Here is a 26296-nt window from a genome sequence, read left to right as displayed (position 1 = left end):
CATGTCTGGAAATATGCCCCCTACCATTCCCCTAATCAAGGAAGCGAAGGCCCAGCTGGAGCCCAAGGCCGTCCAACCCAGGGGCTGGGCGCTGCCTTCAGATGAGCGGTTTGAGTCTCTGGAAGTTGTCACGTCTGGTATTGAAGGATGAGAGGTAAGTTAACATCGACTATCTCACGTCTACAGCCTAATCACTTTTACACTTTTTCCTCTTCTCCCTTTGCTTGTATCCCAGAAACTTACAATGTTTCTCCGTCCACGATCCCCCCACCCCCACTCCACCTCTGCACCAGGGAAAATTTGCAATCTCTCTGCCTTCCTGGTGAAGAACTTTCCATCCAGTTTTGCACACTTTGTGCCTGGGGGATTGAGAGGGACCACTTGGTGTGTCATCGACCCAGTCAGGCCAGGGTTGAAAGGGGCTGGACACATGAGGGGAGGGGATGATGCAAGGAAGAGAGTGAAAGCAGAATGAGGGAAGGCAGAGGGGGAGACATTGGGGAGTGAGGATGGTCCTGAGGAACGAGGGGGATGCCTCCCAACCAAATCATCACCACACACCCCCCCGAGCTGGGAAACATTTTGTCCACCAAAGTGCATTTATGAAGCAATTACCCACCAGCTGTCCCATTTTCTCATTCATCCAAAAACAAACAAACAAACAAACAAACACTTTTTTAATTGAGCCCCTGCTGTATGCTTTGCACTCACTGGGATCTCAGAACAGCTCTGGTACAGAGGAGGAAAACAGGCTTGTCACTTGGTCACAGAGGCAGGATTCGAACCCGAGCCCACCGGATTCCCAAACTCACAGATGGGTTTCCTCAAGATGGATGTGACAATAAGGTGGTGGGGGAGGGGGTCCAGGAAGGCCCTCCGCGCTACTCCAGGGAAGACCTTGGAGCTGAGGTCTGCCATGGCTGGGGTGGCTTTGTTCATGGACCGTCTCTCCTGAGTTGGCTCTCAACACTGGGAGCGGGAGAGGTGTCTGGCTAACTTCTTAGCACAAATTGCCCTTTAGAACCTGGAGCTCACTGTGGATTTTGAAGCTTAAAAACATTCCATCTCTCCTGGATCTCTAAGGAGTGGAATGTGGGGGCCGGGGGAAGTTAGAGGAGAGAGGAGCTCTGTGAGAATGGAGCTGTGGTCTCAGAAGGGAAGGGGGAAGCCCAGTGCTTGCACGGGATAAAGGGCCAGGCCTGCCAGAGTCATTTGGCTCATCTGTATGGCAGCAATGCCAACACCTGGGGGTTGCAAGGGTGTCTCGTGCACTGTTGTCTGGGATAGAATTAGCGTGCAGAGGGTGTCCAGCAGCTCCAGAAGTCCAGCCATATCTAGGGATGCTGCCCGGGGGGCTGGGCCTATCTGGTTAAGGGCAGATATGAAGCCCTAAGGGGTGCAGTTCCGGCCCTCAGTTCCTGAGAGCTGGAGTGGGTTGTCATGGGAATTACGCTGACAGTCTCTATGGCGATAGTTTGGTGGGGCGGGGCCCTGCTGACCTGGGAAAGCCTAGAGGGAAAGGTGTTCTGTGACCTCAGACACCAGAGTTTGGTCTCCATGGGAACAGCTATGGGGTTTCAGCAGCTTGGAGGCAGAGTTTGGAGAGTGGCAAAGAGCTGGGGTGCACTGGGGCACCCTGTTCCCATGGTGAGAGCTGGAGAACTGAATGTTGGGTCACTCTCGGGACAGTTGGGGGGGGAAATGGTCTTCGGGGCTGTTGGTAAGAATGGGGAAGTAGAGTTGTAGCTCTCTGGAATCCCGGAGGTGAGATGGGAAACGTGTGGTATCCATGGTTACAGCTGGAGGAGGCAGGCACTAGCTCCATGGGTGTGACTGATGAGGGAAGGGCTGTATGACTAGGTTACAGGTAGAAGTTGGACTGGTCGCCTTGGTAACAATGGGAAGTGGGACAGCTCGTCTCCATAGTGAGTGACATGGATCCTATGGATCCCTGGGCCCAGGGGATGGTCTCTTTGTTGACAGTTGGGAAAGAGGCCGTCCATCAGATGGGAGTGGGTTTTCTCCCTCCAAAGAGATACCTGAGGGCTGGGGCACGGCCACCAGTCATGCGAGCCAGCTGGAGCATATCATTCTGTTTTAGTGGTGACAGAAAAGGCTTGTCTCCCCTGAAACTGGAAGGGTGGGGGTGTTCAGGGTGACCTGGGAACATGGCCTGTTAATCGACAAACTTCAAGGGATTACCAGGGGAAGGCAGCAGAATGGGAATACCCAATTTCCAGGTCACCACAGGGTAGAGGACAGAAGCCCAGTTTCCATGTGACCACTGGGCGTGATCACCTGGTGAACTCCGAGCTTTCTCTACGTGTGAGGGGGAGGAGGGTTCAGGGTCCAGATGACCATAAGGGAACAGTCTTCAGTCTCCAGGGAGATGCGGAGGGCCTGAGGCCACTCTCCAGATAATCCTGGGGGTCCAGCCTCCAGGAGACCACGAAGGGGGGGGTAGTTCTGTTTTCAAGTAACCTCGGGAGGCGTGGCCAATCTTCAGGAGACCTCAAGGTTTCTTGGCCTCCAGGGGTCTTCAGGGGACATAGCCCATCTCCTGGGGAAGTCGAGGGAGGAGGGAGATCCACTGTCCAGGAGAGGTGGGGGCTTGATAAGTCTCCCGGAACTGGCAGTCTATGAGGACCCCAGGAAGGGCAGCCAGGGGTCAAAGACCCCAGAAGACCTGGTCAGCCTGCAGGGTACCGCAGGAGGCGTGGCCAGTCTCCAGTCACGTGGTCTGTTTCCAAGAGACCGCAGAGCACTCGGCCAGCCGCCAAGCACCCAAACCAACTGCGCCCAGGGCCTAGACGCGCAGCGGGGTCCAAGCGGCCGGGTCGCGCGCGCCTCCGGCCCAGCCGCCGCCTCCGGCCCAGCCCCAGCCCCAGCCACCGGGTGCGGGGTCCGGCGCGCCGGGTGCACGGTAGCAGTAGACGCCAAAGAGCCGGCGCGTGGCGTCGGGGAAGCCCAGGCTGCGAACGCCCGGCCGGCGGCCGCCGCAGCGCGCGCGCGGATTCACGATGGGGTAGCGCGCGCTCCCGTCGGCCAGCCAACCCGCGGTGCAGCGGTCCAGCAGCTGCAGCTTCCACGCAGCGAACAGCTGTCCCACCTTGGCCACGGCCGCGCCGCGCGCCGCACACGCACGCGCTGCTCCCGAGAAGGGCACAGGCCGCAGCGGCTTCAGGAAGAACACACGTCCTGCGGTGGAGTGGGGGAGAGTGGTTAAGGCCACTCCCGGGATTTGGCCTCCTCTGGGTTCAGAACGCTTCCCACCCACCACGTGCCTGCCACCCAGGACCCCAGCCACAAGATTGAGGAACACCCTTTCTCCTGCAGTCCTGGCCCCCAGCCGTGTCCAGGGTAGTGTTGGTGCCAGGCTATGCGTGATTGCTGCGCCATGGCAGTCCGGGGGTGGGATATCCTGGTCTGGACCTCCGAGGACCAGAGTAGATAGACGGGCTAAGAGGAGGAAACTGATAAGGTGGGAAAGTGACTGAAAGGGAGGAGGACTGGGGAGAGGGTTCTATGGGGGCGGGGCCTCACCGGCGGGGCAGACCCCGAGCCTGTGGAGGGCGGGGTCTCCTTCCTAGGGGCGGGGCCTACACACCCGGGAGGTTGGACGTGAAGCAGAAGGCGTCGTAGCGTTCTTCGGCATTGTGGCGGTAGCCGTAGTTGCGCACCCCCCCGGAGGCGGTACCGCCGCCGGTCCCGGCGCTCCCGGCTCCGCCCAGGCCGCCGCAGGGCTCCCGGGGCTGGCTCACAGGGTACTGCACGGACCCGTCGCGCAGCCAGCCTGCGTTGCACCAGTCCAGGCCGTCGCGCCAGGCCGCGTGCAGCTGCTCTGCCGACGCCAGGATGCCGTCCTGCTCAGCGCAGGCGCGCTGCGCTTCCGTGAAGGTCAGCTTGTAGCGGCCTCCACGGGGGTGGTAAGGGAAGACAACTCCTAGGAGGACGTACGTAGGGGGTTCAGCTGGGGAATCCCAGCCCACCCCTACCCACCTAACATTTGGGGTGCTGCGTGACTCTTCAACCTAGGCTTTCCACTCCATCCCTCACTCTGGCCGTAGACCTGACCACGCTATTCGCAACCTCACAACCCCTTGTGATTCCCTTTGCCTTAAGTCTGGGATTCATTTGATCTTCCCTCTTAAGATACTTAATCTTATCCATTCCCTTTCCACCACGGGAGATCTGTTTATGTACTTTCCATTTATTCCATCTGCTGAACTCCTATTCATCCTTCAAAACCCAGCCCCCACAACCCTTCTCCCTTCAGTCTTCACTGCTTCTGACATTCCCCCAGCACTGGGAGCTTCACGCTGGTCAAGCCCTGAGCTGATGGAGCTGGGAATGTAGGTGTCCAGTGCTGACTCCTCCACAGGGAGCCCCTGAAAGTATGACCTTGGGCAAAGACCTCTTTGATCCCCAGCATTGTCCAGGGCAGTTCCCACTGGTTTCTCTTCCACCTTCAGTTCTTATAACTTGCCCTCATTGGACCCACAGTCAACTCACTTCAACAGCATTGTGTGTGTGTGTGCTTGAGTGGCAGACCTTGGAGGGGCAGATGGATCTTTCAAGAGACAGAGGGAGGAGCAAACAGGGGCCAAGTGAACACCTGGAGCCTGAAGACCGAAGCTTGAGTCCTAACTACGTCACTCACATGTACCTCAAGCAAGGTCTAACCTCTCTGAGCCTGTTGCTCATCTGCTGGTAATAGCACCTTCCTCAAAGTTTTTGGGAAAATTAAACAAGAGATTCGTTTACTTTGGACAATAAGGAAACCTGCTGCTATTATTGCTGTTATTTGCTATTGTTGGGAGGTACAGCAGGTGAGGGCTCTGAAATCTCTTCTAGAATCTTCTCATATGGACGGAGGAAGGCAAAAAACAAGTGGGAGAGAATTTTTCAGGTAGAAACCCCACCTCCCAGGTCCATGGTCAGCCAATCATAGCATCCCATCTCCCAGTCACAGTAATTGGTTTATGGATGGGCACATGACTCAACCTGGGCCAATGAGGGACAACTCTGGGACTCCAGCTAGCACTGCGAGGAAATTTATTGCCAAGTTGGAGGATGGAAGCCTGGCACTACTTTTTGGATTCATCAGGGGAAACCTGCCTGAAGAAAGCCCACTTAGGGAAAGAGAACTGAGGGAGGAATTCCTGACATGGTATGAGTGGATGTCCCTGGATCTCAGCCCCAAGGGTTTCCCAAAGTCCTTACTATTGACATTTTAGACTGGTTCCTTCTTTGCTGTGGAGGGCTGTTCTGTGTGTGGTAGGATGTACTGCAGCCTCCCTGCCCTCTGCCCACTAGATGCCATCAGCAACCCATTTCTAGACATGGCCAGTGTCCTTGGAGAGCAAATTCACCTCAGATCAGAACCATTACCCTACCCTACCAAGCCTCAAATTCTTTCAGGCCAACTTGATTTGGTTTCTGTCCTTTGCAATATTTCCCCCTCTTCTCTCTTAAAAACATGCTTTATTCCGTCCACAGCTGGTTACCTTCCAGGTCTAGCTTGACCATGCCAGTGTCATCCTCCAGCTCATTGGTGACCTCGCATTCATAGCGCCCATAATCCTGCAGCGTAACGTTTCGGAGAACCAGGGAGGCATCCCCAGGTCCGTCGCCCTGCAGCTCGGCACGCCCACGGTAGCTGCCAAATGCTCGGTGCTGGGGGCCCAGGGCCACGAAGACGTCAGCAAAGGCCAGTGGGTCCACCACCTTGGTCCACTTGAGACGGACGCCGTCGTGGTCGTGGGCAGCTGCCTCGTAGTGGTAGCGGCAAGGCAGGACGATGGTACCACCCCTGTGACTGACCACCTGCCCAGGCGCCGTCTGCACCACCACCGAGCCAGACTCACCCTCTGCGGGAGGGCCAAGCAGGGTTCAGAAGAGGTCCCAGGGGGCGGGGTGAGGAACCGGGGGAAGGGGATCCCATGAAAGTGTTGTGGGAAGAAGGCTTGGGCGCAGGTCAGGGGATCGTAAGGTTAAAGGAGATCAGGAAAGGGAACTGCGACTCAGAGGGGGAGGGGCGAGGGTAGGGTACTGTGACCACTAGGAAGGCTCCATGCCCTACCCCCTATATCCTCCCTGCATCCAGGCAATCACATTCGGCCACTGCTCCTGCGGGGCAAGACCGGCTTCTGCTATCCAGACTCACCCAGCACGTGCACGACCTTCTTGCGTCCGCGCTGCGCCCCTGCGGGGGCCGTGAGCAGCAGGACTCCCCAGGCCGCTGCCCAGAGCGCTCCGGGACCGAGGGCCGCCCGAGCACACACCTGGGGGCACAGGGTACTCAGTCCAGCCTCCTGGACTTTGCCTGTCGTAGGACTAGCCCCCTGACCTTCCTTCCTCACGGCCAGGACTTCTCGCATGCCCAGGTCCCCACCCAGGCCAGGGTGCCAGGGGACTCTCTCAAGGAGAAGGCTAGCAGACCCTCCCAGCCCTCACCCCTTGTCCCCCGCACTCTCCCTGGACTTCACACTCCAGCTCCTACGCAAAGCCCACGCCCCTGGGCTCACCTGCGCTCAGTCCAGCGCCAGCAACCCGCCAGATCCCGTAACCCCAACACCGGCCGCTCGGAGCTCCGCCCCCTTCTCAGGCCATCCCTGGCCGGGATCCGGAGGGTGGGGGGAGGAGCTGGAGCCGCGGCAGCGGCAAGGTTATCCGTGCGCCAGGAGACTGCAGCAAACCGGCCGGCCGGGGTGTGCGGGCGGCGGGGGGAGGCGGTGGGACGCGAGGGTTAGGGCCACAGAGATGTAGAGACACGGGGAAAGGGCGAGGAAAGGGAAAGAGACAGAAAACCAGGGAGAGATGGGGGTGGAGAGGTAGAGACTCAGAGAAGGGTATGGAAAGATGGAGAGACAGACTGAAAGGGAGAGATCAAGAGGGAAAAAAAGAAAGAAGAGGGGGCTTGGAGGTAGGGAGAGACGGAGACTCAGAGGAAAAGAAAAGGGACCAGGAAGACAAAAAGAGGGAGAGAAAAGTAGGGAGAGGCAGAGAAGGATATAAAATGAGAGGCAGAGTTCGAGAAACAGATACAAGAGAGTGAGAGAAGGAAGGGATGGGAGAGACAGAGCGGAGAGAGACTGAGACGAGGAACCCGGAGGGACGTAGATTAAGACACGGAGCGAGACAGAATCCCAGAGAGGGACCTACACGGACCCGCGCCCTACTCACCATCTTTCCGGTGCGGCCCCCGCCGAGCGGCCCCTACGCGCCGGGACTGCGCTCCCCGCACACGCAGGAAGGACTGGGCCAGTTCCTTCGGGCGGCGCAATCCCGGAGTCTGCCTGCAAGGGGAGGAGGGAGGCGGATGGGGGTGCGGGGAGGAGCTTTAAAGGCGACGCGGCGACGCGCGCTCCGCGAAGAAACCCAGGCGCGGGCGGAGGAAGGACCGCACTGGACAGTGAATGCAGGACCACGTCGCTGATTCTGCTGGCTGATCTTGGGCGGGCAGAGGAACCTCGGGGCGTCAGTTTAACTCTCTTTAAGATGGAGGAGGGGGGCCCTGACGGTCTTCCATCTAGGATGCCCACGGTGAGCCAGAGGTCTGAGTAACCTGGGAAAGGGGCTTGGCTTGCACGTCAGTTTTCCCATTTGTCACTTGATGGCCATCGCCGTGTCCTGGGCTCTGATACCCCAAAGTGCTCACTCTGTGGGGTGGGGCCCCACAATTGTCACATACTCTGCAGAGGGAACCTACAGCAACAAGTCCAAATCTGACTGTGCCTCTCACCTGCTGCAGGACCTTAGAAGAGAGGCTTGGTCTCTCTGAGCCTCAGTTTCCACCTCTGGGAAATGGAGTGCTGGTTCCTTGGTGAAGATCCAATGGTTAGACATACGATAGGGGCCTAATAAATGTCAGTAGGAGCGGGAGCAGGGGAGACTGATCAAGCCCCTGACCCACTCTGCGGCTGAGTCATGCCCAAACCTGGCCCTTCACTCAAGTTCAAAAATCCAATCAGGAAAAAAATGTGCCTTTCTCCCAACCCCTTGGCAGCTTCCTCAGCCTCAGTTTCCCCAAAATATGAGCCAACCATACAACAGAGGCAGGGTTATAGGGCCCATGGTTGGATAGGCTAGGCTGGCACCGGGTCCTTGAGCTCAGATGCATCTAGGAGCCATGACCTCCAACCAGGAACTTGACTGCCTACAGGCTCAGTCTCCCCATCTGGAATATAGGGTGAGATCCAGCATGTAGCACTTGAGTTTGGCCCTTGGTGATGGTATATGGTAGGTGCTTAATAACTGGGCCACGCCATCATTTATTATAATTTATTGTCAGAGCTTGGATTTTGGATGTTTCTCTCCTGATCGTGACCTCAGGTCTTTGGACCTCTCTGAGCCTCTGTTTTTCCGATCCGGAAGATGGAGCTATACACACCAACCAGAGGCAGACTTCTGCTAGCCAGTACTTCCAGCTCCGATGGTCATACTGGCAGTGATGGTAGGCCCCCAGAGAAGCAATCCCTCACCTCTGAATCCTGAAACACTCAAGCAGCAGCAATACTGGGGCTTTAAAAGTTTTGTGGGTTTTGGGGCGCCTGGGTGGCTCAGTGGGTTAAGCCGCTGCCTTCGGCTCAGGTCATGATCTCAGAGTCCTGGGATCGAGTCCCGCATCGGGCTCTCTGCTCAGCAGGGAGCCTGCTTCCTCCTCTCTCTCTGCCTGCCTCTCTGCCTGCTTGTGATCTCTCTGTCAAATAAATAAATAAAATCTTAAAAAAAAAAAAAGTTTTGTGGTTTTTTGTTTTTGTTTTTTTTTACTAAAAGGATCCATGTGAGTATGATAGGTAAACTCTGGCATAGAGCAGTCTGTGTGGGATTGGAATACTGTGACAGCTGAGGGTCCCTGGGTGTCCCACCCCATGTGCTGGGCTTATACCACCATAGCCAGGACCAAAGACACCTGGAGATATACTTCCTGACTCTAAGAGACCCAGCCCACCCTTCCCGGGGCTGGGCTCTTTGGGCATGAAAACAGTCGTAGGGAGTCCCCAGCTTTCTCAGTCCTCCTTCTTGTGGTGGGCCAGGGGACCAGGAGGCGGGTGCAGGAAGAAGGCAGGCCGCCACAGGCAGCGGAAGGCCAGCAGCTGGGGACCCAGCGCATACAGCAGGTTGCTCCCGAAGAAGCAGGCCCAGGCGTCATCAGGCACGCGGTAGGTGAAGGGCGTGCGCACGTGCATCGAGGCCCCCATGTGCGAGAACTGTGCCTAGTGGCCACACAAGGAGGTATAGGTCAGGGGTCAGGAAGAACAAGGCCCAGCATCCCTAATATCCCACCCTAGGGAGCCCAGAGGGTCCCTGTCCCTATCACTGGCTGCTGACCTGTCTCCCCTCTCTAGTCTATCTGTCTGCCTCTAAATAACACTGTCGCCACATTTCCTGTGCCCTTGTCCATCTGTCCGTGAGCCTCTTCCCAGCTGTCTAACCGGAACTATCTTCACTCTTTCTGTGGGGCCCGCCCTGTTTCCCATCTTCTTGATATGGGTCCAGCTTCTCCTCCTGCTCTTCCCTACCCTAGGTAGCCTCTTGTGCCTCTGACTCTCTCTCGGCGTTGTGGCTGTGCTAAACCACCATTCCCCTCTGTGCCTTTATGCTGTTCCCATTCCTGCAACGCTCTTCCTTGCCTAGAGAACTCATACCCATACATCAAAGCCCAGCTCCTAGGCTCACTCTTCTAGGCAATCTTCCCCTTCTGCAATTGCTCTCAGCCCCTAGTCTTGCCTCTCCCAAGTTCTGACCCTACGAGGTTGGGAGTGTTAGTGTTAGGTCCTTTCTCCCCAAGACCAGGGAATTCTAAGGTACGAAGCTGGGACTGGGGCCCCTTAGAGGTTCAGCAACCCCCCTGCCCAGGGAGAGCATGAAAGGAAACTGATGGGGAGGCAGAAACTTTCTTCCCTACAGACCCCACCCCTCTGCCCCCACACCCCGCCATACCTGGCCAACAGCTCCAGCAAACACCAAGGCCCAGTCAGGCAGCCAAGAACAGCCAGGGAAGATGAGGCCGTAGGCAGCCAGGCCATAGAAGGGCAGCACGTAAAACATGTACACCAGCATCTGAGGGGGACACAACCCATAGGATGAGCAGTAGCTGCCTCCCTGAGCCCCCTGAGGCGGAGGCCCCCAGGGAGGATCCGGCCAGCCTCAGACCCTGCCCAGGATTGCGGGGGGGGGGGGGCTCTCTGAACATCGCAACCCTGTGCACAATGCTCCTCAATTTCCCTCGACCCACCCCCACCCCTGGCCACATGCACACACACACACTGAGCCCACCCATGTTACTCCAGAAGTGGCATATGACCCAGGCCTGGCCAACTGGACCACTCCAGGCCCGCTGGCCATAATGATCAGTGAAAGGATGCACCTGTTATTCAGTGATGATGGCACGAGGGCCAATCAGAGCCTGTCTTAGGTTTGTGCTTAAGCTCTGGAGAAATAATTGCTCACATTCCTCTGGGATGGCTAAGTAGGGCAGATGGAGGCCTGCTGCTGCCCAAGGCTGTCTCTGCAATCCCACAAAGTGACTACCTGGGAGTGGAGTCCATGCAAAGAAAACAGAGCCCCGAGACAGAGTTATCCTCGGCACCTAGATCCAGCCATACTTGAAGACCATATCTGCCTTCATTAGAAGACAGACATTTTTGGGAGGACAACAGATTGACTTTTGTGTTTCTGGTAACTGCTTCCAAGAGGGCTTGCTAGGCCTCTACCCCTTGCAGAACTATATGGTCTTCTCTTCCCATCTGTCCTCTCACCTGCACCTTCGGATAGGCCACAGGGTCCCGTAGGTATGGCTCGTATTGATAGATGTAGACAAAGCACGCATCTGTGGGGCAGTCAAGCACCACCTGGGGCAGACAGACAAACCAACAACCCACCTCAAAATTTTTCCCACAAAAAGCCTTCTCCACCCTCCCAGATGGGTCCCCTACCCCTTGCTCTGGCCTCCCCTAGCCTTGGTTCTTTCACTTTGGCTAGGAAGGTTATAGGGAATGGGGCTTTGTCATGGACAGACATGGATCAGACTGGATGAAGAACTTCCCGGATGATCAGACAGGCAAGCAGTGGCCTTTTCGCTTTGGTTAAAGGAAGATGATTGGTGGGGACAGGAAAGGGAGCTGCGGCAGAAGAAAAGTAGGCTGACCACTTCAGACTCACCAGGCCCCGAAAGAGGGTGAAGAACCCGGCGAGGGTGAGGTATATGACAAGGGCCAAGTCTACTGGACGTCGCAGGATACCCTTGCTTTGTTCCTCCTGTACCTGTCCCATGGGAGAGAGACAGCGTGAGAAGTCTGGTATCCAATAGGCACTTGATAAAGGCTCATCCCTTCTTTCCTAATGGCCAAGGAGATCCTTCCAAAGAGTTAATGTTTTTGACCAGAAGCAATTCTAATGGGGGTCGGGGGGAGCATTCAGGCATGTTGGCACAACGAACTGTCCGGGGGCAAGGCACTTACCACATTGGGGGCATAGCAGGTTGGTGCCCGGGCCTGGTTGAAGACCCTCACACCAGCCCAGCATGGGACTAGCACGTAGGGAATGGCAAGGAAGAAGGCAGGTCTGATCTCTGAGCTATATTTACCTGTCATGGTAGGAGAGAGGGGGTGTCACTCAGGGAGGATCCCCCAGGCCTGGCCAGACCCATAGGTGAGATACACCAGAATCCCTGGTTGGAAGCAGTAATTCATAAATGTAGTCCTTTTTCAAGCTCCAACACCTCTGGCTCCCCAGTGCTCATCAGATGGTGTCCAGACCCCTCAGCCTGGCCTGACTCAATTTATTTTCTGGATATGGCTTCTTTCTCTCAGCTGTTCTTTGCTTCTCCTGAATACATCTTGTGTATCTCTCTAGCTCAGCCATCCCCACATACTGGGCTGCCTCTCCCCTCTACTTCCCAAGACCTACCTATGAACCTTCTAGGTGCAGGACAGTAACCCAGCCTGAGGAGGCAGGATCCTTCAAAGCCAAGTCCTTACCAAGGATGTTTCCTGGGAGGAACACCAAGACGCTCATGACGAAAGATCCCAGCCAGTACAGTCCAAGGTTCCTGTATCTCTTCCTGCGGTGGAGTATGGAGGGGTGACCAACAGATGCCTGTTCCTGTCTCAGAGCCCTAGCCAGGGCGCAGGATCCACCCTTGGCTCCCCAGCTCTGGGTACCTCCCATTTTTGTCCAGGACAGAAGGGACAACAGGGAGGTGAATGAGGGACTGAACAGATTGTCTGTCTAAGGACACAAATGGTTGCTTAGGCACAGGAGCATACAAGAGAAGAGAGCTGACTACCACTTACACCTTGGCATTCTGGAACCTTCTCCGGGTTACTCCTGGCTGGAGCCCTAGAGAGGACTCATGATTTGCCCTACAGACACTGCTGACTGCACCCAAACTTGGGACCCCACCTGAGGACTTGATCTCCAGGGTCCAGGTGCCACCCCCCCCAAACTCTAACCCTGCCCCATGCACCTTCTGCGGATGGCACCAGCCATGGCCAAGTAGAGGAGGTAGTGAACCGTGCCGTCCCAGTAGCAGATGAAGACTCCGTGTGCGGTGCGCAAATAAGGCTCTCCCTGCCAGGGCAGATCAGGGCTCAGCTGGGCCGCAGGGCAGGAGGCAACCCGGGCGACCCCTACGTACCTCCTTAGTAAAGAATTCCATGAAGCCCCCCGCGTAGCCATCTTCCTGGAGAGCAATGAGGAGATCCACCACCGAGGTGAAGGAGAAGACAGCGAACACTGCGGGCAGAGTGGGCAGAGCCTGTCCCGGATGTGGGCGGGGCCTGAGGCCGCTATGTCTGGGACCCAGAGTCGAGGCAAGGAACCACACCCAATTGCTCCCAGTTGCCTCTTCACAGGTCACATGACCCACAGCCCTGTTGAGGAGGCACAGTCCTGCCTTTGGGAGGCCTCAGGCTGAGAAGGCACTGACCCTACCCTGAGGAAATCCCAAAGTGATGAGGAAGTATGGTCTTTCAGGGGCTCCCAGTCTGATGGAAAGAGACAGTCCTGCTCTCAGGAGCCCCAGTCTGAAGGGGAAGGCCCTCTGAGGTTCCCCAACCAATGTGGTTTCTCCAGTGTCTTTGAGGTTCTCCAGCCTGATGGGAGCCCTTCAAGGGGATGGAGGAGGCCCCCACTCACACAGTTCTCTCTGACTGACTCACCAGCATAGAGTGGGTCATAGTAGATCTCGCCGGGGGACAAACTGTAGATAGCCACAAAAAGCAGGCCCAGGATCAGGGCACTCATCAATGCCAGCCCCAGGGGGCTGTGGAGAGGGAAAACAAGTCAGAGAGGCCAGGCTCAATGCTGAGGCCCACCCACCCTGGTGAGGGTAAAAGCAGATTCCAGGATGCTCCAGATGTCGAGACTGAGGTGTCTTTCCATCCAGGAATGAGTTCCATCTCATTCCCTGCAACTGCTCTTTTCCATCACTAGGCTGTTACCTGAGCTGTTTCTCCCTCCTGGGACCTCCTTCTAGAAGTCTCTTCCACTTGGCAAACTCCTACTCTTACTCTGTGGCCTATCTTTCATGGCTTCTCCTCCAGGAAGCCCTCCCTGACTCCTTAGAAAGAATCATTGCCCTACTTGGGCCAAGTACAGAGAGGGCATCAGTCAACTCTTTCTGACTATACAACCCATCCCATGTTCAACTCAATTTGCTCTCAGTCACTCAACACCACCAAGCCCCTCTGTAGCCAGACCCACCTCCCAAGCCTGCAAGGTCTCTAGTGCTCAGCCCTATACACTTCACTTTCTGAAGCTCCTGACTCCTCCCAGCTGAAGTTCAAATGCTTCTGTCAACCACACCCTACCCCTGCCCTGATCTGTCCCATCAACCAGATTAGACAGGTCAACCAGTTGCATAGATAAGAAATAGAAGTCAGGTTGGAAGCCTACAACAACAGGTGGGCAGAGTGGGTGGGTGGGAAAGCCATCCAGGGTCCCACACTCCCCTACACGTTCTCCAGGCTCCTACCTTCTCATGGACCCCTCTGACACCTAAGATTCCCATCCTGGTCCCATCTGACCAACAATGACAATTATAGTAATCAGATAACACCATACAAGTCTTTGCACACAATTTATAATCCTTAACTCTACCTATGAGCCAAGGTAGAGGATTCTGTTCATTATACGTTGAAGAAAGGCTCCCAGAAGCAACGTGACTCACCCAGGATCCAGGGGGAATGGAGCCAAGAATTTGTACCCAAGGAGCCAACCCCACAGTCAAGACTCTCTCTACCTCATGTCTTGAGTGGAGCTAGGTCTAGGAGTATGAGGGGCCTATAGATGCCCAGTACCCAGCGGCAGGATCCACAGGACTGGGGTCTAGGGTTAGGAAGCAAGGGAGGTCACAGCATGTAGGCGAAACTGAGACTAAAGACAGGGTGGGCCAAACCTTAGCAGAATAAAGTCTCAGGCCTGAGACAGGCAATGGAGGGGCTATCTGCTAGGGGTGGTAGAACAGAACGCGAGTCTGAGAGTGCCTGTGTCAAGAGCTGGGTCATCAGGCCCTTATCTGGGACGATACTTTGACCTTTGGTAACTTTGGAGCTGGGCACATCCCTGGGAAACTCCAGAAACCCTCCAAAACTCTGTCCTGTGTGGGGTGGGGGGGGGCCTCTCCTTCTCAACCTTTCTCCTCAAATCCTAAACGTTCCCGGAGCGACCCCACCCCCACCACACAGACCCCTGGCCGGCAGAGAGGGAAGTTCAGGTTGCATGGGGCTGGGGTAGTTTCGGCCTAGGTCCCTTCCTCCCAGCGGGAGCTGCGCAGGGGCTCCGGGCTCCGGGCTCCGGGCAGCCAGGCTTGCCGCCCGCGCTAGGTCCCTCCCAGCCACTGCCAACCCGGCCCCGCAGCCCGGCCCCCCTCCCCGGGGCTGGCCTGGCCCCTCCCCTCACGCACTGCGAGAGCGCCGAGACGTGGTTAAGCGCGTAGGACAAGGGGAGGGCGCCGAGCGACAGAGCTGCGATCTTGCCGGCCAGCGGCGGGATGTCCATGGTGGCGGCAGCCGGACCCCGGCTCGGTCGCCGCGCGGCCTCCAGGGCGCTCGAATCTTCTGCGGCCGCGCGTCTGGGTTTGGGGGTTGCCAGGGCCCCGGTCCGGCCCCGCCCCACCCCGCCCCGCCCTGCGCAAAGGTCGCCCCCAGCTGCGCCTTGGTCCCGCCGCCTAGCCTAGCCGTGACTGTACCCCGCGCTCCCGGGAAGCCTCCGAGGCCCGTCCCCCTGGAAGCGGTCCCTTTCCCTAGCCCTCCTCTCCCCGCGTCACCGTCACCGGACTCAGCGCGGTTTCAGTGTCTTCCCTGCGGCCCAGCCTCGGCTTCACTATTAAAATCTAAAACTCCGCGGTGCCCGACGCTTCCGCTCTTGAGGCGTGGGACTGCAACCTGGAGGCCCTGGGCCAGATATTTCAAGCTAGGGGAATTTGTTCTCCAGGCCTCCTTCTGTACTTCTGCTTTCTCCGTGCTAAGCCACCTGTGTACCTACCTCGACTCTGAAGGGGACCCTTTTAAATGCCACATTCCCGAGACCTTCCTCCCCCTAGGATGAAGGGGACATTGGAGGCATTCTGCGCGGATGGAGGAACCTCAGTCGCTTGGACACAAAGAGTTCCCTTCAGGTCCCTTGGATTTGAGTGTTCAGGCAGTGGCCACACACATTTAAGCACGTGGCCGGGTGTAAAGCTTTGACTGGGTCTGGGGATCATCTCAAGGCAGGCAGCCAAGGTCATGGTTGGTGGTGGTGGTGGTGGGGGTCTCTTGAAGGAGTGTGTGCTGTGTTCCTTCCATATAGCCTGGGCACCTTGTGGGCAGCTGAAGCTGTGCCCCTGCTCAGTGGGTGGTGTCCAAGGGAGGGAGTCCAAAGGGTGGGCTTAGATTTAGGCGTGGATTGCTAGTTTCGTGAGTTTGGAACTGTGTCTGGTAGGGAGACTAGTGAGCTCAGGCCTGAGGCTGAGGTGTGGTGAGGGGGTTCAGAGGGTCAGAGTGGGAGAGTGAGGGAGGATTCTGAACAGCCTGCAGGAGGCTGGGCTGGGTCCACCAGAAGACGCAAAATGCTATTTGTGGTGGTGGGGGGGGGTGGTACCAAGGAGGGAACTATAGTTGGGTGGGGAGAGAATAAGGAAGCAGCGGTTTCCAAGCAGCTTTGGACTCTCACCCATGTGGTACTTGTAGCTGCTGGAAAACAGTAAGCAGGTACCCACTCAGTACCTGCCCTTGGGGGGCCCAGTCTGTGGGTGGGGAAGAGTCATCCTTTTTCCATGCATCTCCTTGTCCTTGTGCCAGCTGGGTCCTTTCTCTGAGCCTGGGCGACAAGATGATCTTCAGGCCACAGACCTGACAGTGTCCCACCCAGTTGTCCATTGCCCATGGATTAAGTTCAGGTTCCTCTGGGCTGACCTGAGGCTCCAGTTGTTTCTTTGACTTTTCCCAACTCTAGCGGTGCCAACACCCCCCAGGCCTCTTTCCTGTCTGCAAAATGGATCCTCTAGTATTTCCTCACTCCTTAAAGTAGATCCCAATGTCCCCTCCTCCACGTAGCCCTCTCTGCCACCCCAGCCCTGCTCCACCTGCTGCAAGGCCAAGGGTGTCTGATCTAGCTGTCTAACAATCCCGCCTTGCATCTGTGTCTGGGATGTGCCTATACATGCACATCGAATTTGGGGGCCATTTTCCAACTTTCCACTTGCCTGGGGGTACAGTCCATGGGCTGAGTCTGGAGAGCCTCCAGGTCCCTAATTCAATTGAAGGGTGACCTTCACCTAGATGGCAAGGTGCCTGGGACCAAGGCCTAGGGTCCCCATCACTGGAACCTCTGGCTGCCCAGAGCTACTCTTGTGCTCAAGCCCTGGGACCACAGGACAGCTGGCACACATGGGAACGTCAACCCTTGCCTTGCTCTGGGCACAGCATCTACGGAGGGAACATAGAGTGGCATATGTCGTCCCAGCCTGGGCTCTGCTGCTGAGACTCGCAGTCCCTGGATGCCCCCATTCCCCACACTGAGACACTCCCCAGGCTGCCGCCAAGACAGCAACGCAATTCCTCTTCACATTTATCAGTCTCAGGTTTACCACCACGGACACGATACAACAGACTGGCTGCCCCCGGGCACAGAGCCTATCCATCCGGTTCACTCAGTTGGTGCTGCTTACTAAATGACTGTGAGAATGCAGACTTGCCCAGAAGCCCAACTCCAGCTGGAGTCTTCAAGCCCATGAGCCCACAGGGGTTGAGCAGGACCCACGAGGCAGATGGGTGGGTTGTGGGGATCCCTCAGGTCTCCAAGCCATACTTGAAGGGTGGCTCTCAGATTCCTAGGACCCCACCCAAGCTGCTCACTCAGCAGCTACAACTGACCCCAGGTGGTCTCGGCACAGATGTTCGGCTCAGGCTCTGGCAATGTGGGGAGCACTTGGTACGCTGCATCTGTCCACAGAGTTGTCCCCCAAAGGCATGAGCCCCAGGGACTCCCGTGTCCACCCACTGAAAGGATCCAGGGCAGCTGGGGTGGCTTGGGCTACAGCTGTCACAGACTAGCTTGGGGGGGGGGGGGGGGGGGGGCTGTCAGCGCCACCTGCTGGTGAAGTGATTGGCACAGGTGTGTCCTGGGTCCAGCGGACCCGCAGATCTGAGGAGGGCTGGGCCCTGTCTGGGAACCCCTTCGACCCTAAGCCCCGCAGCACAGTGCCACGCTGGGAGGTCCCTGGTGCCCCTGGTCCAGGTGCAGCCAGGGCTTGGCTGGTCAGCCACCAGTCCCCCTCAGAGGATCTGTGGATCCTCCCCTCAACTCTAACCCAGGCTGTGGGTGGCTGAGGGGCCCATATTTTTCAGGCACTACGGAGCTTTCCCAGCGGCATCCCAGCCCCATCTGCCCAGCCCAGCCCCGCTGCTAAGGAAACAGAGGGGCTTCTGGTGATGGCAAAACCAGGCTTCCATGGTAGGCAAGCACTGGAACTTTAATACACGGCACGACACTTGAGACAATGGGAGGGGCAGGCAGAAATGCAGGCCAGAACATTCCACAGTCCAGGGATGGTCAGTCATTTGGAAAATACATTTGTGTGTTTTTCCAGAATACTCAGTAGTAAGGCCGTCTGGGGTTGTTCTGTGGGAGGCAAAAAAGATAAAAAGGAGAGGGGGTCAATGCTAAAGACAGCAGTTGCTCCTGCCCAGAACGTTCCAGGGACAGCTGAGCCCACATCCTCCAGAGCAGAGGGCAGGTGGAAAGGTGGGGGAGTCGCTAGTGAGACCTGGCCTAGTTGGGACTGTGAAAGGAGAGACAGCTCTGTCACCAGCACCGCCGCCCCCTGCTGAGATTCTGGGCAGCCCAGCCAGGAGTCACTCGGGGGCTGGGGACACACGCACCAGGGGGTTGGGCCGGAAGCGGTAGGCCAGCATCATCCTCTTGCGGAAAGCCTCATACTCATCATCCTCCTTGGAGAGCTCAGCTGGCCGGTCGATGCCAAAGCCTGCTCCATCTACTGTGGTGGTGCCTCTGCAGGGGGGCAGGGGGATGACAGGGCCAAGTGAGCAGGCGGCCAGGCTGCTGGCAGCACGAGAAGCGGCAGGGGGTGCACTCACTTGTTCACCGGGTTCTTGATGCCCTGGCCCTCTGAGCCCAGCCCGTCGCCCTCCTTCCAGCCCATTTTCATCAGCATCTGGTAACCAATGTTCTCCACTGTCAGCTTGAACTCCTTGTACTCTGAGTAGTCAGGCTCTCGGCCTTCCTGCAGGGCAAGGAGGAACCTGTCATCCACCAGGGTCACAACTGTCCCAGGTCCCAGCCCTGGCCAGACCACCACCACGTCCCACCAGCAATGGCCTCACTGGCCGCTGGGACCTCCTGCTCTTCTGAAGCCTTTGTACCAGGCCAGATTCCTTGAGAACAGACCAAAATGCTCCTTCTCAGGGTCCCCAGGGCCAGACTTTGTACCAAGCTGCCTGGTGGCCAAGTCAACAAGGGCAAGGAGACGGGTCACACAGGCCTCACCCACAACGGGAAAGATTAATGGTTCATCAGCAAAGAGAAGTCCTAGGTTCTGAGGGCAATTCTTTACACAGAATGCTAAAAAGATGAGGTCAATAAGTTGTTGACGAGGTTATGCAGCACAAAACGGTTTTACAAAAATCCCCCAAAAGATGACAAGGGATGTGCCCCGTCAGGCAGACTCTCCTCATAAGCACAATGACAGCATGGGAGGAATGTGAATTCCTCTTCTGGAGAACCCAGTCCATAGGGCCTTCTGCCTGAGAAACGCTTTGCCTGTAAACTGCACTTAATTGGCTCCACTGAAAGCAGATTTTCCCGGAAGCCCTGGGAGATATTTCTAAAGCAGCAGCTGAGCTGCTTTCTGCTAATTCTCTCCACAGACGGTGTCTATCATCAACAGATGCCTCCTGAGGCAAGAGGGCCCAGCTCCCCGTGAATGAGGGGGGGCCTTGAGGCTGCCTCAGACGCCTGCCTCGTGAAGCTAACAGGAGGGGCTGGGCCACTAGCCTGGCTGCCTGCCAGCCAGCCCATAGCCCCTGCTGGTGCCCGGGGACCCTCCTGGCTCACCTTCAGGGCCTTGAAGGTTTCCATGAACTTCTCCAGTTCATCTGGTGGCAGGAAGTCTCCAATAAAGTGCTTGCCGCGGCCCATCTTTGTCAGCTGCTCGGCCCACTCTGCCCAGAGAAGCGGGGAAAGTGAGAGAAAGGAAGAGGCAGGGAGCGGGCTGGGTGGCCCCACAGCACCGATGTGAGTCTTGGGCGGGGGGCAGGGACTCAGGTCCCAGAGGAATGAGGTGGCTGGTTGAGGCCCCGACCCAAACCCTGCTCCTCCAGGGAGCCCTTCTTTTTTTTTTTTTTTTTTTTTTAAAGATTTTATTTATTTATTTGACAGAGAGAAATCACAAGTAAGCAGAGGGGCAGGCAGAGAGAGAGGAGGAAGCAGGCTCCCTGATGAGCAGAAAGCCCGACGTGGGGCTCGAACCCAGGACCTGGGATCATGACCTGAGCCGAAGGCAGCGGCCCAACCCACTGAGCCACCCAGGCGCCCCCCAGGGAGCCCTTCTAAGTGCCATGTTCAAACAGCACTGACAGCTTAGAGAATTCCTTTTTTCCACCGAGCAGAGGCAGAGAAGCTGAGTCTCTTGCTCCAGACCGTACAAGTTGCAAAGGCAGCTTAAGGCCCCAGGTGGTGCCTCCAGGTGCCTTCCCGGGCAGGCTTCCTGAGCCTGCGGTGCCGAGGGCACGGCCTCACCCAGAGACCCCGGCCCTCACCCCACCCGCAATGTGCTCCCCGGAGCACCTCGAGTTTTGTCCATCTCCATGCGCCGCAGCTGATGTTCCCAGGTGCCCAGCTCACTATCCACCTCCTCATCACTGTCATAGCCGTGCTGGTGCTGCTGCAGGGCCTTCTCCCACAACAGCTGCATGTCCTGCATCGCACGCTTGTGCTGCATGATCATGTCATACATCTGCTGCATCTGTGGGCGGCACACGCTGGTGAGTGGGGCCTGGGACCGCACGTGCAGGTGGCTAGCCCTTCCGCCTTTCCTGCACGTGCCAGGTGCCCTCCCCGGGGCAGGCAGAGGAGCAGGGCTCGGAGCAAGTACTCAGGAAGACACAAGGCCCCGCATCAGGGCGTGCCCCGGCTTCCCCGAACACCAGTGTGGAGCAGGGAGGCCCCCTCTCTGCTGCACCGAGTCTGGCTCGGAACCCAGCACATCGCAGTCACCCTTGCTGTGGACCAAGCGAGCACACCACAGGCCCCTACCGTGGAAGGGCTGAGGGAGAGGCGACGCAGCTGCTGGCCCGGAGGAGGTGACTGGGGTTGAGTGTCCCCAAGGACCAACAGACAGGTGCCCACAGCTCCCCAGAAAGCAGCAGAGAGGCCAAGTCAGCCCTTACCCCAATCACAGCCCAACACTAACTGAGCATTTGTCCCATTGTTTCGGGCACCCAGCGCTAGCCAGGCCTGTCCTGTCCTGGATGCCGGGGGGCACTGGAAGGAAAACTAAGTGGAGACTACCTAGTCAGGAAGAGCCCACAAGCATGCTGGGGAGTAGCTGCACAGCACCAGCCTCAGGGGCTGCCCAGGCAGTGGGAGACGGCCTCAGTTCTGGGTCCAGTGCAGGCTGGGGAGGGTCTCTGGGAGGTGGAATGCCGCTGACAGGGCCCTGTCTGCCCAAGGACCTCTCCCCTGACTGTGGGCAGAGGGAGGCTCGGAAAGAACAGCACACGACAACTGAACTGTGAGATGAGGTGGGGGCAGTACCCCACGAGCCCCGCTGGAGCCTGCCTGCTCTGCCCCCACAGACTTACCTCCTGTTGCTCCTTCAGCTGCTTCTTCTGGGCATCTGACAGCTCCGTGACACCCACCAGACCTACGGGCTTCCCTTTCTCATAGCCAAGCCCCTTGAGGTCCTGAACTGGAAACAAGACACAGGCTGGTCAGCCACGGATGCACAGGTCCAGGCCTGCTCCTGCATGTGGCACAGTGTCCAGGCACGTGACCTCTCCAGGCAGGTGCTATAGCCCCATGTTGCAGATGTTGACATCAGAACTTACAGGTTGAGGGCCTCACTCAAGGTCACATGTCTGACGGGTGACAGGATGGGGACTTTGCAAAGGCAGAGACATGAGAGCCGAGATAGCCTGTGCCTCTGTGGTGTGTGTGTGTGTGTGTGTGTGTGTGTGTGTGTGTGTGTGTGTGTGTATCACACACTGACTCTTGGAAATAGCCCTGCAGGGAACAGACACCCAGCATAGACACACAAGGGTTCAGAGTCTGACATAAGTATCGGCTGTGTAGCTGTTAGCTCCTTCCGGGGAGGCAGCCGACCATCCTCAAAGCAACTGACATTTAATTTGGCATCAGCTTCGGAGTTTGACTGGAGCCAGCAACACTAATGCACACGAAGATGCTGTGACGGCCCCATCTGGGTGGCGGAAACCACCACCCCTGAGGCGACAGCTTCCTGGGGGAGAAGCTGGGCAGACGGGGTACAGAGGCCCTTCTGGTACATGCAAAGAACCAGGTCCTCCCAGAACACCAGGGTTGGGGCCTTGCCTGCCAGAACCACCCACAAGTGCTCCTTGAGCCCATGTTTATACCCCAATACCTTCTAGAAGGTCTGTGTGAGAGTCCTGTGAACAGGGCAAGGTAGGCAAGGTTTGAGCAGCCTGCTGTGTGCTTGCAGCATGCCCATCGTCCCTCTCCTTGGGCCCCTTTACTAGCAAGCAACCAGGTGGGGACTGCTCACACTCCCCTTGGGACGATGCGGACCAGTGGGCCTTAAACCTGGACGCGAGCCCTTGGAGCCTGTGCCTGACACTAGACCACACAGGGAGGCTTCCTCACCAGCTGGGAGATGGGCCAGGCTTCAGGGATATGAGTTCTGAACCAAAGGGCACACACACGTCAGAAGAGCACTCACGGCCGAGCACCCTCCATTACTGTGGGCCCTGGAGTTGGACACTTGATGGTAATCTGACCCGAGACACCCTCAATCCTGGGGAGAGATGCTATCTAGAACCCTAGGGAGTAGTAGAATCTTCACTAGCTTTTCTCCTTGGACTAGAAGTCCATCCTCAGAGCTGGACGGGCAAGGCCAAAAGGCCAGCCATGTAACTTGGCTGAGCTGCCTTCCCTCTTGGCCCATCCTTGCACAAGAAACGTAGGTGTCAGCACCAGGGCACAAAGGCCTCCTCAGCATACTTGTGTGTCCAGGGGTGAGGGCTGTGGAGAGGGTTCGGCTTTCGGGGCAGGCTATGTGGAGGGCTATGAGAAAGGCTCTCTCACTCACTCATTCTCACCTGCAGAATGGGATGACAACAGACTCCCCACCCTGGTGGGTTTGTCGTAGAAAAGGAGAAACGAGACCACATGCTCTGGCCACCTCTGAAACTGTCAAGGAGGCGGACGTTGGAGTGGATTGTGCAAAACTGACTGTGGCAATCACAGGGCTTATCATGTATTTCCTGAGCTTTCTATGACAAGAATGGATCCAAGTACTTTAAAGCTTAAGGGAGATAACAGGATCCATCTGTATGCTGTCTACAGGAGACTCGCTTTAGATACAAAGTCACAAATAAGTTGAAAGTGAAAGGATAGAAAAATATACTCCGTGTAAACAGTAACCAACAGCTAGCTGGGATGGCCTTACCAGCATCAGACAAAACAGACTTCTAGCCAAAAAAGGTTACAAGAGACCAAGAAGGAGGTTCTATGTTGGTAAAAAATTTGAAACAGAAAAATGATATAAGGAGTATATAGCAAAATTGACAAAACTGAGGAGAGAAATACACAGTTCTACAATAACCACAAGAGGCTTCAATGACCCATTTTTATAAAGGGACGGTGTATCTTGATAGAAAATCAATAAGGATATAGAAGATTAAACACTACAACCAGGGAGACCTAACCGATGCACACAGAACATGCAAACTAACAACGGCAGAATACAGTGCACATGGAACATTCCTCACGACAGATTACCTGTTAGGCTCCAAAAACGAGTTTTAATACATTTTAAAAGACTGAAATCATAACAAGTACCTTTTCTGATCACGATGGAATAAAACTAGAGATCAGTAACAGAGGGAAAATTGGAAAACTCACAAATAGGTGGAAATTAAACAACACACTCTTAAACAATCAATGGGCCTAAGAAGAAATCACCAAGAGAGATAAGAAAATATTTAAGAGATGAATGAACACAAAAGCATGACAGCAAAACAGGTGGGATGGAACAAAATCAGTGCTACAAGAGAAACATAGAGCTGTAACTGCACATAATTAAAAAGAATGATCTCTAATCAATAACCTAACTGTATACTTTAAAGAACTAGAAAAAGAAAAGCAAACTAATTTCAGAGCTAGTAGAAGGAAGGAAATAAAGATCAGAATGAAGATATAAGAAGTAGGGAAGAGAAATATAGAAAATCCATGAAACCAAAGTTGGTTTTTTGAAAAGATCAACCAAAGTGACATAGCTTTAGACAGACTGCCTAAGGAAAAACATGAGAAAAGACTCACTAAAATTAGAAATGAAAGAGGGGATATTACGAATGACTTTACAGAAATAAAAAGGAACTGTAAAAGATTACGATGAACACCTGTTAAGCCAACAACCTGGGTAACATGGATGAAGTGAACCAATTCCTAGAAACGTATAAACCACCAAAACTAACTCAAGAAGAGAGAACCTGGGGCACCTGGATGGCTCAGTAGGTTAAGGCTCTGCCTTCAGCTTGGGTCGTGATCTCGGGGTCCTGGGATTGAGCTCAGTGTCCGGCTTTCTGCTCAGCAGGAAGCCTGCTTCCCCCCTCTCTGCCTACCTCTCTGCCTACTTGTGATCTCTCTCTCTCTGTCAAATAAATAAATAAAATCTTTAAAAAAAAAAAAAAAAAAAAAAGAGAAAATCTAAACAGACTTATAGCAAGTAAGGAGACTGAATCGGCAATCAAAAGCCTTCCAATAAACAAAAGCCCAGAACCAGATGGCATTACTGGTGAATTCTACCAACCATTTATTACTAATATTTTGTGATTCATTTGAGAGAGAGAGAGAAAACACAGAGGGAGAATGAGAGGAAGAAGCAGACTCCCTGCTGAGCAGAGAGCCCTATGCAGGTCTCTATTCCAGGACCCTGAGATCCTGACCTGAGCCGAAGGCAGACATTTAACCGATTGAGCCACCCAGGTACCCCGAATTCTACCAACCATTTACATATTTATTTATTTATTTCTATCAACATTTTTTTTTTTAAAGATTTTATTTATTTGAGAGAGAGAGAGTGAGCAAGCATGAGAAGTGGAGGGTCAGAGGGAGAAGCAGACACCCCACCAAGCAGGGAGCCCGAGGCGGGACTTGATCCTGGGACTCCGGGATCCTGATCTGAGCCGAAGGCAGTCACCCAACCAACTGAGCCACCCAGGCACCCTCTACGAACCATTTAAAAGAACAATTAATGTTAATAATTCTCAAACTCTTCCAAAAAAGTGGAGGGAATATTTCCTCATTCCATAACACTAGTATTACTCTGATACCAAAAGCAGACAAAGACACCACAAGAAAACTACAGAGCAACATTCCTTATGAATATAGATGCAGACATCCACAACAAAATACCAGCACACTGAATACAGCAGCATGTTAAAAGGATTATTCACTATGAGCAAGTGCGGTTTATCCCAGAAATGCAAGGGTGGTTTAAACAGAATTCTGGTGCCATTTCCAATGTGTGTGTGGGAGGGTCACTCACACAACGAGCAATTCTCAGATACCCGCTGGGTGTCCAATAGGTCAACTCGGTTCTAGCACTATTCACCAGGAGGTAGCAATGGATTCCATGGGTTAAGGGGTCAGTCTTTTAAGACTGCTCCCTCCACCCTGGCCACCTTTAGCCACCAGCTACAGGCCCAGGTCATCACATATGCTACTGGCGGGCTGCAGATCAGATGTTCCAACGATCCCCTCCTGGGTTCAATTAGTTTGCTATACTGACTCACAGAACTCAGAAAAACACTTTACTTACCGGATTACTGCTTTACTTACATATCACGCATGGAAATAACTTAGTAAAGCCAGATGGAAAAGATGCCCTGGGCAAGGTATGGGGAAAGTGGCCAGAGCTTCTATGCTCTGAGTGTGCCATTCTCTCTGAACCTCCACGTGTTCAACCTGGAAGCTCTCTGAACCCTGTGTCTTCGAGTTTTGTGGATGCTTCAGTGCATAGGCATGGTTGATGAAATCACTAGCTGCTGTTGACTGATTCAACCTCCAGCCCCGCTCCCCTCCCTGGAAACTAGAGGGTGGGATGGAAAGTTCTAGCCCTCCGTTCATGGTCAGTTCCCCAGGCAACCAGCCCCCATCCTTAGGTGCTTTCCAAAAGTCACCTCAGTAATGTAAACCCAGTTGCGGTGGAAAGGGGCTTATTATAAACAAGACCCCCATTTCACCTTTATGGCTCTGAAGCATTTTCATGAACTGAGGACGGAGACCAAATAATACAACAAAAGACGCTCCCACTGCTCTTATCACTCAGGAAATTCCAAGGGTTTTGGGAGGAACTGTGAGCCAGGAACTGTGAACAAAGACCAAATACATATGAGAAATATTATTTTGGTCATCTGAATGGCCAAATACGTATTTCTAGTAAACCACAACGTCACATGGCTCAATATGAGAAAATTAACCAATGTAATACACCACATTAACAGACTGAAGAAAAAAACCCATGCACTCATTTCAACTGATACAGAGAAAGCATGTGACAAAATCCAATACCACTTCATGGTCAAAA

The 26296-nt window shown here is 55.1% G+C and overlaps 3 protein-coding genes across 4 annotated transcripts in view; all 3 read right to left on the bottom strand.

Moving 5' to 3' along the window:
* Positions 1 to 520: 520 nt before the first annotated feature.
* Positions 521 to 8396, bottom strand: HAPLN4 (hyaluronan and proteoglycan link protein 4). 2 transcript variants are annotated; one of them, XM_047696455.1, is made up of 5 exons: positions 7186 to 8396; positions 6167 to 6284; positions 5508 to 5870; positions 3608 to 3943; positions 523 to 3198 (listed from the first exon to the last, which is right to left on the bottom strand). In XM_047696455.1, the coding sequence occupies exons 1-5, from the start codon at positions 7186 to 7188 to the stop codon at positions 2807 to 2809; spliced, it is 1212 nt and encodes a 403-aa protein (XP_047552411.1). In that variant the 5' UTR covers positions 7189 to 8396; the 3' UTR covers positions 523 to 2806. The 2 variants fall into 2 exon arrangements, with proteins under 2 accessions (XP_047552401.1, XP_047552411.1); XM_047696445.1 differs by lacking the exon at positions 7186 to 8396 and having other exon boundaries at positions 521 to 3198; positions 6167 to 6507.
* A 343-nt stretch (positions 8397 to 8739) lies between these two features.
* TM6SF2 (transmembrane 6 superfamily member 2) lies at positions 8740 to 15101 on the bottom strand. Its single transcript, XM_047696466.1, has 10 exons — positions 14912 to 15101; positions 13167 to 13270; positions 12644 to 12741; positions 12473 to 12576; positions 11985 to 12067; positions 11466 to 11590; positions 11167 to 11268; positions 10764 to 10856; positions 9946 to 10065; positions 8740 to 9218 (listed from the first exon to the last, which is right to left on the bottom strand). The coding sequence occupies exons 1-10, from the start codon at positions 15004 to 15006 to the stop codon at positions 9012 to 9014; spliced, it is 1131 nt and encodes a 376-aa protein (XP_047552422.1). The 5' UTR covers positions 15007 to 15101; the 3' UTR covers positions 8740 to 9011.
* Positions 15102 to 17913: 2812 nt separating this feature from the next.
* Positions 17914 to 26296, bottom strand: part of SUGP1 (SURP and G-patch domain containing 1) — a 33474-nt gene continuing 25091 nt past the window's right edge. The window contains exons 9-14 of the mRNA XM_047696404.1: positions 21312 to 21418; positions 20296 to 20473; positions 19564 to 19670; positions 18588 to 18733; positions 18372 to 18501; positions 17914 to 18111 (exon numbers count right to left, since the gene is read on the bottom strand). Of these exons, the coding sequence (XP_047552360.1) occupies positions 18085 to 18111; positions 18372 to 18501; positions 18588 to 18733; positions 19564 to 19670; positions 20296 to 20473; positions 21312 to 21418 (695 nt within the window). The 3' untranslated portion in view covers positions 17914 to 18084. The remainder of the gene's footprint in view (positions 18112 to 18371; positions 18502 to 18587; positions 18734 to 19563; positions 19671 to 20295; positions 20474 to 21311; positions 21419 to 26296) is intronic.

Source organism: Lutra lutra, chromosome 1, assembly GCF_902655055.1.
Source record: "Lutra lutra chromosome 1, mLutLut1.2, whole genome shotgun sequence".
Taxonomy (NCBI): domain Eukaryota; kingdom Metazoa; phylum Chordata; class Mammalia; order Carnivora; family Mustelidae; genus Lutra; species Lutra lutra.
Note: the sequence above shows the minus strand (reverse complement) of the source record. Positions and strands in the feature narration are given on the sequence as shown.